General features: G+C 37.7%; 1 protein-coding gene across 9 annotated transcripts in view; it reads left to right on the plus strand.

The window, feature by feature from the left end:
- MCTP1 (multiple C2 and transmembrane domain containing 1) overlaps window positions 1–12067 on the plus strand; it is a 519900-nt gene that overhangs the window by 321490 nt on the left and 186343 nt on the right. For all 9 annotated transcript variants that reach the window (XR_004381302.1, XM_032846299.1, XM_032846346.1 and 6 more), the window contains one exon: window positions 332–462. Coding sequence is in view for 8 of the 9 variants with exons in the window: in XM_032846299.1 (XP_032702190.1) it covers window positions 332–462 (131 nt within the window). In the remaining variant the exon portion in view is untranslated. The remainder of the gene's footprint in view (window positions 1–331; window positions 463–12067) is intronic.

Below are 12067 nucleotides of genomic sequence, written 5' to 3' on the forward strand. Positions count from 1 at the left end.
TAACCAATTATGTAAAATAAATGCTAGTATCTGAGTGAGCTATTTCACTTATAGACTACTTGCCTTTTCTGTATAATTCATATGTCTCATCTCTTATTCAAGATGACGAAAGGGTGCCCTTTGGTTTTCAGGACATATCCTCGAGGGTTCCTTCAGATGATATGCATTGAAGATGCTAGACATCTAATGACTCATTTCCATAATTTCTGGAAGCTTTTGTTCAAATCTCACATGTGCTTTTCTAGATAGCACCTTAATTTTTATTCAATGACTTAAGTTAATTTTTTTGAAAGACTGATATTGATGAGACAACAATTCTTTTTTTTTCCAGATTATGCCAAAAACTTTGAATCCTCAGTGGAGGGAACAATTTGATTTTCATCTCTACGAAGAAAGAGGCGGAATCATCGATATCACTGCCTGGGACAAAGATGCTGGGAAAAGGGATGATTTTATTGGCAGGTTTGTATGATTTGGTATCTTTGGATCACCCCAGAGATGGTGAAGGTTGTTAAAAGGATAACTGCTTTATCCTTTATGGTTATTGCAATTGATCGTTAATATTTTGAAGGAAGGGATCTGACCATGGTAAAACAATGCTTGGGTGAAGGGAAAAATAGATTTGAAGACTGACCAGTAGGTGGCAGTTTTGACCAGTTGATGGATAGGCTATCAGAATTTGGTACCTAGAAATTTTTTCCAGGTGTCAGAACATTGTGCGTAAAAGTTACGGGAATTGAGAAAGAGGAATCTCATTTGATGTAAGATACCTAAACAAAGAGCGCAGTCATTGTAAAGTGATCTGAGATAATACTACTTTTCATAAAGCATATTGTGAGACCATAAAATGCATTGTTTCCTACTACTCCCTACAAGGTAGAGAACCAAACTCGTAGGAGTTCATAAATCTGTAGATTTCTCAAGTTTTAGTGATGGCAAATGTAAGTGAGACAGATCCATATTAATCTAATAATGCAGTGAAGAAAGGGGTTTTATGAGGTTTAATGACATCTCTCCACAAGGACAAGTTTATTTCGAATTGCTGCTTGAATTCCATGAATTGTTTTCTTCCTTTAAAAGCTATTTCTATTTTTTTTATATGTATGTTCCTTTGTGGCAAAATACATCGAGACCCGCCAATATTAAAATAAAACATAGTGTACAGAAGAGCTTGGTAGTTTAGAATAGTCTTTTTTCATTGCAGTTCACATGAATTCCAAGTCTCTAAACATACAGCCTGAAGAAATGCATACACACCAACAATAATCAAGGTCATTGTATGCTAGAAAAGCAAGAATTCAACCTAACGTGTTTATCTCTTTGTTTTTTTGTAATTCTGAGATATATTTTTTAAACATTGGCTTTCTTTATAGGATTATAAAGTGAGAGGTTAAAGAGTAGCTTCACTTAACCCATAATGTTTTACTTATAAAATGAAACAGAAAAAACTGTTATAACCTAATACTGTGTTACATTTTAAGTCTTTTAAAATGATGAGACTTCATTGCATTTCCCCCCCTTTAGTAAAACATTATTTTCAGAGTTTTCTTTAAGCTCTAACTTGTTCTTTTTGGAATGTATCACCAGCTTAAGTTGCTTAAGTATACATGTGTTAATACACTGACTACATTTCCTTATGGTTATATGTCTATGTTTCTGTCTTCCTCAACATGCTATGAGCTTATTCAAGTGAGTGCTGTCTAGCTGTTCCTTAAAGAACTAATTCATTTTCATAATTTAGAGCAACATTAGCCATATTTGGTTACCATGAGATAACCAGAATGATTGTCATGTGTAACTTGCTGCCTCAGTCTCATTATTTTATATCCATACTTTGTTATGTTAGTAATATAAGGAAGTAATTGCTACCATGTACTGCCTTCCTGTACTTCTGAGTTCATATCACATGAAGTATAACTTATCATACCTTTTTCTATTTTTTCCCATAATAACAGGTATACTTTTATGTATTTTTTTCTTACTTTAATTTCTCAGCCCATCTGGTATTGACCTTTCCCTTTTCCTCACTTGATAATATTGTGAATTCTTCAAGGCCATGGCTAATTATATTACAGAAATGGTTGGCAGAGAGGTGAACTAGTTTTTCTCGTCTCACCTTGTTGCTATGGGTTTGTCCATAATTTCGCAAATTTTGAGAGAGCAGTGACAATTAGCTGATACGAAGAAAATAGGGATTGTTCTAGATAATGGGGGAGGGTGCTAAGGAAGTGTTCTGAAATTTGGGAGAGAAGAAAACCATCTTTGGAGCTTTGTGGTTGGCGGGCATGTGGAGGGGCTAGGCGAGTGGCATGCCTGAGAGGACATGGAAACTCAGGGCCCTAACCCCATACCTTACCTGAGTAGTTCTCATCTGGCTGCTCCTGAATTATCTCCTTTTATAATAAACTAGCAATCTAGTTGGATGTGTGTTCTCCCTTTTCACTTTTTCTAGCTCTCGGAAGTATTACCAGCTATGTATAGTGTCTGACTTGAGCTTTGCCTGGATTGTTAAATGAGTTGTTTATATTCACAGTTATTACACAGGAGAACCCAGCGAGTAGAATCACTTTCACTGCTTTGACGGACACAACTTTATGCTCTGCTTCCCGGTGTCTTGGTTCTATTAACTGGCTTGGGTGGTGATTTCAAATGCTACCACTGAAGAGTTATAGGTTTGGTTGTTGTTTTTTTTTTAATTCTCATTCATTTTGAATGAATTACTTTTATTTCAAGTCACGTTTTGTTCTAAGTATAATAAAAAAAACTTACCTGGCATCAACGTCAGTTTTTTTTTTTTAAGTACATTTTTGATCATATGCTAAACATAATAGCCCATAAAATCAATTTGAGCCAAAAAATTTAAAAGTACATCACAGTTCAGGTGTAGACAGGATAACTCCTGGGGCAGCTTCTGAGTATCAGTGAAAGCCCATTTACACAATAAAGGGAGTTATTGTCAAATTTTGAGGTAATCACAAATGTTCAGTAAAACCTTTTTGTACACTCAATCTGCTAATTTAACCAAGATGCCCATTGCAGAAGAAGGAAATGGCTATGGTAAATCATCACTTAAAATCTATTCAGTGTCCAGACAGCACCACAAACTCTAGGTTCCTAACTTTATATTTATTAAGTTGTACTTTATTTTTCTATTTAAATTCAATTAATTAACATATAGTGTGTTATTAAGTTCAGAAGTATAGGTCAGTGATTCATCAGTCTTATATAATACCCAGTGCTCATTACATCACGTGCCTTCCTACTATCTATCAATCAATTACTCCATCCCCATCCCTCTGCTCTCCAGCAACCCTCAGTTTGTTTCCCATGATTAAGAGTCTCTTATGGTTTGTCTCCCTCTCTGGTTTCATCTTGTTTTAATTTTCCCTCCCTTCCCAAATATCCTCTGTTGTTTCTTAAATTCCACATATGAGTGAGATCATATAATTGTCTTTCTCTGATTGACTTATTTGGTTAGTATAATATGTTAAATTGTACTTTAAACACATCTTGCCACTTAAAAGCAAAGTGTTATTATATCTTAAGTGGTAGGTAGAGTAAAGTCACGGTGTTTACGTGAAGGTTGTATGGTAATGGTGGAAATAATGCAGATTGTAATAGAATTCCTTGGTTCCTTGGGTAGTTTAGATGAGAATTGACTTACCTTCCATTAAGTGAAATTTCTGGGAGTAAAGTAACAAGAGCAAAATTCATCCTTCTGTCTTGTTTTGCAAGCTATCATTGCAACATTTTTTTATGTCTTATTAACTTTTTATCATTTACTTAGAAATACTTTTTACATGTAACTAATGTAAATTTAAAGTGTTGATTTGATACACTTATACATTGTAACATGATTGTCCTTGTAGCTCTAGTGAGCACCTCTATCACATCACACCATTATTTTTTTTTGTAATGACAATAATTAAGATATGTCTGTATTAACTTAAAAATTAGAAACAATTCTGGGAGTTGGCTGGTGGTTGGTGAATGAATTTTAAAGTTGGCCATGAAGGATAGCACTGTCCCTTGAATGGCTAATAACGTTTTTTTAAGGGTGCTATCTAAATTCAGTCCTAAACTTGAGAATGCTTGTATAGGTTGGATTATCTACATAGACTAGTTTATTGTGTTAGAATTTTGTTATTGTCCCACTTTATTTTCCAGTTTTGGTCAAATATAATGATTTTTTTAAATGTGTTTTGTAAATGTATGCTCACTAATAGGCTTTTTTTTTTTTTTTTGTCATTATAAATACAAGGCTGGCTATGAATGAAAGGGCCACTTGCAAATTTGGAGTGTTGATACAGTGAAAAACATTTAACACTGAGCATTACCCACTGCCATTCCCATTTGAGCCCAGGCAGTCAGGCTTATACCCCTCCCCGCTACAAGCCACCCACACTGTTCTTGTCAAAGTCACCTGTGACCACCAAGACATTAACTCCAAGAGCCGGTTTCCAGCCTTCATCTTACCTGACTCAGCAGCAGTACTGGGTTTGTCACTTGCTTCTAGGATACCACACTCTTTGTTTTTCTCTTACCACATCACATATTCCTTCTTGGTCTTACTCACAGAATTTACCTCTCCTGTTTTAGTTCTGGAGAGCTTCAGAGCCCCCTCCTTGGGCATCTTGTCTGTCTACACCTGCTCCTGTATTGTCTCCATCCACTCCTATACTTTCCGATATTGCCTGAGATTGATAGTAACAAACAGCTCCTCTTCATAACTCTTCTCTGAACTCGAGACTTCACACCCCCTGTCGGCTAGATATCTCCACTAGAATGTCTGATAGCCTTCTCCAGGTCCAAAACCAAATTTCTGATGCCCAATATCCCCAAATTAGTTCTTCCTTTCAAACTCTCCCTTGCTTGTTGTTAATGCCAAAAAGCATGGAGTCTTATTTGCTTCTGTTCTTTCTCTCACTCTTATCAAATCCATCGACAACCCACCAATTTTTCCTTCCAAATATACTCAGAGTCCACTCCTTTCATTATCTTGATCATTATCATTCTGATTGAAGCCATCATCAGCTCTCGTGTGGACAATAGCTATAGCCTCCTGTTCTTCCTTCCACATAACAGAAATAAAATAATTTAACTCCTCTGCTCAAATCTCTTCAGTTGTTTCCCATCTTAATTTGGGCAAAACTTGGGTAACTTTTTATAATGGCCTATAGTGCTTCACATGATCTAGCCCTCTTACCACTCTACCCTGAACTTCTGCTGTTCTGCCCTTCCCTTCCTCTGTTCCATTCCACACTCTTCACTCTTCCTCAAGCACATCAGACACCTTCCACCTCACAACCTTCCCCACCATCCGTGCTCCCCCTGGCTTGATTCTTTACCTTCTTTAGGTTTGTGCACAAAAGTCACATCAGGGAAGCATCCATACCAACCCTATTTTAAACGCAAACCCCCTTTCTTTGTCATCCCCTTTCCCCTATCCTGCTTTGTTCTTCTCCATAAACGTCATCACCATTTGACACATATGCATTTCATTTACTTATTTTATCATTTATTTCCCGTTGCTAGAATGATGCCCATACTTCATGAGGGCAGAGATTTTTAAGTGGTTTTTTTTTGTTGTTGTTGTTGTTGTTGTTCACTGTCACATCCCCAATACCTAGAAAAGTATATGGCATACAAGAGGTGTTTTATAAATATTTGCCAGATTTTAACTGAAATACCTGAAGTTTGATTTAATAATAGGAATATGGCTCCTCCTTCTCTTAGTACAGTTGACCCTTGGTTAACATGGGCTTGAACTGCACACATGCACTTATACACAGATTTTTTCCAATAAATGCAGTACTAGAAATGTATTTTCTCTTCCTTATGATTTCCTTAATGACATTTTCCTTTCTCTAGCCTTCTTTATTGTAAGACTATGATATATAATACTTATATAAAATATCTGTTAATCATCTATTTGTATTATTGGCACAGCTTCTGGTCAAAGTAGGCCAATAGTAGTTAAATTTGGTTAAAGTTTTAACTGGAAGTAGTTAAAGTTTTACATGGAAGTTCAGTTGTGCAGTGATATTGTTCAAGGGTCAACTATAAATGCATATTTGACAGTAGGTGTTAATTCAAAGGCAATTAGAACAACATGACTCAGTGGCAGGTACAAAATTTCAGTGTATTTATACATAACTCAAAAGGGAATATTAATGAGTTAGAGTATGGAAGTATCTGAGTAATACTTAAAAAAATACTGAATTTTTGCATTTTTAAAAAAGTAGCCTATACATTTACCAAGATACTTATAACTTCTTCATCATTCCAATATCCAGGAAGTGAATGCCATCTGGTGTAAACTTTACATGCAAAAAATAAATTTACCGTGAGTAGAGAGAAACAATAACATCAATGCCCTACAATAGGACACTGATACATTAGCTCAATATTAGGGGATAAACAGAGTGGTTCATATTGTGCCAGTTTTGCAGATGCAAAAAGGGAGGTGGGAGAAGAGGCAGAGAGGTCTCTCAGCTAGTACGAATCTGGGGTGATTGATATGAGATTCAAATCCAGGACTCCTGACGCTGAAGTCCACACTCCTTTCACTTCATTCTTATATTCAAAATGGTCTGAAGCCATTAAGCGCTCAATAAAATGCCAAGGAGTCAGTAAACCAACTTAGGTGGTGTACACAATAGTGCAAGTTTGAACAAGAAATTCTACCTGTCGCTGAACTACAACAATCAAATGAGGGTGAAATAATGTTAATCTGCATGTAATTATTTAACTTTCTGATCACCTGCATTTTGGCAGGCAAGACGGACTGCCACCTTTACGATAATCAGCTAATAAATCCTCATGATTGTTACACTTTTATGCAGAGCGGTAATCTGAACAAATTGGCTGCTGACAGCGGCAGTAAATTGCCAAGAATGAGTGCTGTCAGAGAACAACTTGTTTTTATGAACGTGCAGGATAAGTAAATCCCGTGTCAAGCAATCTTATTCAGTTGGAGTTGTTTGCAATCCAATATAGCAAGATTTATAATGTTATTTATTAGTGTGCAAAATGCTCATTTATCTTTAAAGTGGCATTGATTTGGGGTACATATATTTTAGGTTGGTGAATTGCTACTGACTTTATTTGTTGCATTGTTATGAGGGCTAGGGCATTGGAACTGCCCATGACAGCCAAGTGCTATAGATGTAAGCTTCGCTAGAGAGCTATAGTTCATCAAAAATTAATTGTTATCTGATTATTAATTATTAATTGGTTATTAATAATTAATAATCAAATTAATTTATTTCATATCTAATTGTTAATTATTATTAATTATTGATGGTGTTTGATAAGAAAAATCTATTCCAAATGGGCAAGTTCAGGATAAAGAACAAATGCTTCCAAATTCTATAAGCATAAAAAATAAATCTGTGACTCTGTATTTAATGCAGAAGGAAGGAGAATATGAGATGTGTAAGTATAGTGTGGCAAACAGGGAAAATAGCCTTTGACTTTCCCTATTAACAAAAGTAGCGTTCTCTGTAGGTTGAAGGTCATTGCATTTGACACTCTGTAGGTCCTGACTTGCAATGTTTCTTATTTATGATACCAATTTGTCAATGACTCTTTTACTTCCTATATAAAATGGAAACAATCCTCCTGCATCAGTAATTTGGAAGCACAAAGACAGCTAGTCAGAAAATTCTAAACTGAAGAGAGTTTTTTCATGAAATCATTGTATTTCACTATTTTTCTTACTAAGGATTGAGTGAAATATTTCCTTAGGGAGATCGACAATATTTAAGGAGAGAATGGAATGTGTCATTGATTCTTGTCTTAGTTTTTCATAAAATCAACCCAAGCCAAATATATTAAGATTTCAATCTATTTTCTTTTATGGGTTACTATTCTTTTCTTGTGAAGATTTCTTGCAAAAGTTTATACTCAGTGCAATGTTTCTTACACAGTGGGCTAAGTTTTCAAGGACGGTTTTCATGCACCACCCTGTGTATATTGAATGGTTTACCTTCAAGTCAGTGAATGAAGAATTTCACAAGTTTGTGGAAGTATGCTCTGATAACACAGTCTCCCCAAAGATAGTTAAACAGTGACAACTTCTGTCAACAGAAAGACAAGAATATTAGCATTTTGTAATGTGAGAGATGGTGTAAAGTGTGCATAATTGTGAAACTTTAAAACCACGTAGTGGTTATGTATTGAATTCTTTAAAACACAGAGATTCTAAAGAATCACATATTATATTGATTTACAGTATAAAATTGTACAATCTGTTATGTATCATTAGTTTTACTAATGTAAAAATAGTTCTCATGCATTACAAACTCTCAAAAAGCTTCATCATTTTATTGTGAAATTAGGTCAGAATTATAAAATAAGTGTTTTTTAAAAATTACCCCCACCCAGGACACCTGGGTGGCTCAGTGGGTTAAAGCCTCTGCCTTCAGCTCAGGTCATGATCCCAGGGTCCTGGGATCGAGCCCTTCATGGGGCTCTCTGCTCAGCAGGGAGCCTGCTCCCCCCACCCCTGCCTGCCTCTCTGCCTCCTTGTGATCTCTGTCTGTCAAATAAATAAATAAAATCTTTAAAAAAAAAAAACCCCACCCAAGAAATCCTGTTGAGGTTTGTCTTCCAGTTCTGAAGGCTTTGTTTTTGAATGTCTTGCTAATCATGATGGCTTCATAGTATCACGAGCTAACTCGTCAAGACACAGCACACACTTAGGAGTTTATTGTTAATGTAGATGTAAATTTCAGTTGCAGGTATTATTCTTGATACTTCAGGGTTGTTTTGGCTGAATTCTTGTGAGATCTGATTATACCGCCGCTGGTTAGTGACTCCGAACGTCGCTGACCCGGAGCTCCGCCAGGAGAAGGGGTGGTTCTGCGTATGCTTGTTTATCATTCTGCTCACTTGTGCTTGTTCAATTAGCATTATCTTCCATCCACAGTTTCTTTACTGGGATCTTTTAAAGCCAATTGTCCATTTTGTGGGGATTAGTTCAGTTAAAACTAGATTATATAATCCGTAAATCCACTTAACAAGGCATATATGAACTGCAATTCAGTGAAAGCAAGTCAGCAAGTAAGGGGGCCACCGCCAGCCCCTCTATGTTATGCAGCTCCTACTCTTTTCTAAAAACCTTGCAGGCCAGAAGTTATGTATCTGGTGCATGGGCCGGCTGTGTTAATGCATATATCAAATATTTTTAAAGCTTGATTCTTGTCCTGTGCAGGATGATTTAGGGTTTTTGTTTTTGTTTTTGTTTTTGTTTTTTGTTTTTTGTAATTTAAAAACAGGCGGTGCTGGGCGCCTGGGTGGCTCAGTGGGTTAAGCCTCTGCCTTCGGCTCAGGTCATGATCTCAGGGTCCTGGGATAGAGTCCCGCGTCGGGCTCTCTGCTCAGCAGGTAGCCTGCTTCCTCCTCTCTCTCTGCCTGCCTCTCTGCCTACTTGTGATCTCTCTCTGTCAAATAAATAAATAAAATCTTTAAAAAAATAAAAAATAAATAAATAAATAAAAACAGGAGGTGCAGAGGACCATAGTGGAAGTTAGGGGAAACTGAATGGGAAATCATCAGAGGGAGAAAAACCGTAAGAGACTCTTAACTCTAGGAAACAAACTGAGGGTGGCTGAAGGGGATGGGATGGGGAGGATGGGGTAACTATGTGATGGGCATTAAGGAGGGCACATGATGTGATGGGTGCTGTGTGTTATATGCAGCTGATGAATTACTGAACACTACATTTACTTCCTATACCCCAGCGTACTCACATGTATGTACATGTATGTATCCAAGCGCAAGTCTGTTTCATCTGGGAGGAATAGCATTGGTTACTGATTCAGAAATGGCAGATAGAAAGGTAAAAGAGAAAAAAGGTGATAAGAACACTGAAATTTTACTATGGTCCTCTGCACTATTTCTTATGTTCCATGTATGAGTGAAACCATAGGATAATTGTCTTTCTCTGATTGACTTATTGATTGATAGATTGACAAATTGGGTTCAGCAGGGATAGTAAGTTTTAAAATTTTCCAGCATTAAACCAAGGCATGTTTGATAGAAAGATCACACATTATACTTAGATCATACTTTCAACTTTTCAAAATACTTTCTCATCTATTATGTCTGTGTTCTTACAACTCTATGCAAAAAGAAGGCATTTTTTTAAAAAAGATAATCTATTTGTTTGCTTATTTATTTATTTATTTACTTTAGAGGGAGAGGTGAAGGGGAGAAGGGGAGGGAGAAGGAAATACGATCTCGAGCAGACTCTGTGCTGAGCACAGGGCCTGACGTGAGGCTGGATCTCACCACCCTGAGCCAAAACCAAGAGTCGGATGCTTAACCGACTGAGTCACCCAGGCACCCCAAGTGAGGGTATTTTTTTTTAATTCCACTTGATAAATGAGGAAAACTGATGTACAAGTACTTAAAGTGACTTGCATAATCTCAGAATCCTAATAAATTAGCTTTATTAAAACCTCAGTATTCTAAACCCTTAGCTATGGACCCTGAAGCCATTCGAACTTTGTTCAAAGCAACATGCTGAGTCTGTGGTATTTCTGGGGAAAAGGAAATGAGAAACTAGAAGGCTTAGCAATGGCCGATGCAACAGATCAGATCAAAATCTGTTGGATTTTAATGCAAAATCCAACAGAGGCCTGCCACATAAAGCACTTTAAAAGCAATTAATGCATAAATTAGTTAAAGAGTGATTGCAACAAGTGTTGAAAAGAAATCAAACCACTTTCTAGGAAGACAATATAAGATGGTAGAACGAGCACCTTGCATGCTAGCTGTGACTCTGCCGCTGTCAGCATGGGTAAATTTTTGGTCTCTCTTGATTTCTGTTTTGTCCGTAACTACTCCAGTACTTATAGAGCACCAGCTACATCCCAGGGGCTAGGCTAGGCACCTGCCATTGAGGTGTCTCAGGATACTGGTATAGAGAAGGACAACCGCAGGGTATTTTGTCAAGAATGAGTAAAAATTTGACAAGCAAAGATAGATGCATCATATCAGGCAGAGGTGTGTTTGCCTTGTGCAAACACAAAGAAAAAGGTAAGGCCTAGCCTGGATGGTGGGAGAATCATAAGCTGTCTAGAATGACTGCAGTAGTCAGTGTGAGTCAGCCAGTGACACACAAGCTGATGGTAGGTCAGAAAGGTCACCACGGCCTTGCCAAGGAGATTCTGTGGGTGGTGGGAACTGAGAAGAGGAGCACGGTAGGTTTGTGTTGTAGACAGCTGTAACTGAGGGGATTGACTTGTATCAATGGTTTTTGCCTTTACCAGATTCCCTGAGAACAGAGCTTGAGGCAATGATTAAGTGCTGATCATTGGGAGGTACAATTCCAAGCACTGAAGGGGAGAGAAAGAACATAAAGCAGGGAAGACTAGGAGGCAACACAAGGCAGTATGTTATGGGGAGGCCCCCTGCTTCCTGTGTTTCAGAGACATAGCAGGTTGCTGTGCACCCACTTGGCTGCATGTGGACAGGCAATATGGAGAATCATACTTTGAGGCACTCTGTGAGAAGGAAGGAGGTGTGAGGAATTACTTTCCCATCTCCTCTTTCATCAATCTCAGTTCACCCCACAAGAAGACAACTTCTGCATTGTTTCATCTGGTTACTTTGACAGGTGACCAAGGAACCAGATCCCACAACCCACAGTGTGGCTTTTTATCCAAACATAGAGGCAATCTTAGAAGCCAGAAACTTGGGGCATGTGGCCATTGGGCCTCAATGCACAGTGGCAGCCAGGGGAGAGCCCAGCTTATTTTGGCAAGTGATTGTTGAGCCAGTCCTAGGTGGAAGCCCCATGAGGACCCAACCACAGTTAATTAATTGGTCATGGTGGTGGGATGAAAAGCTGTCCCTTGAGAAGGCACAGCCAAAGTCACAGCTGTAGCAAAGTAGGCAGCAGAAGAGCCAGGAGGCCATGACTCCAGGAGAATCTAAGGGGATGGTATACATATCCAATAAGTTTTCAGACCTACATGTGGAACATCAATATGAAACAGATGCAAGAGGAGCTATTCTTTGAACCAGAAAGGAGTCCACACATTAGTTCTTCAGCGTT

The sequence above is a fragment of the Lontra canadensis genome, unplaced genomic scaffold (assembly GCF_010015895.1).
Source record: "Lontra canadensis isolate GAN:19392208 unplaced genomic scaffold, GSC_riverotter_1.0 scaffold4, whole genome shotgun sequence".
Taxonomy (NCBI): domain Eukaryota; kingdom Metazoa; phylum Chordata; class Mammalia; order Carnivora; family Mustelidae; genus Lontra; species Lontra canadensis.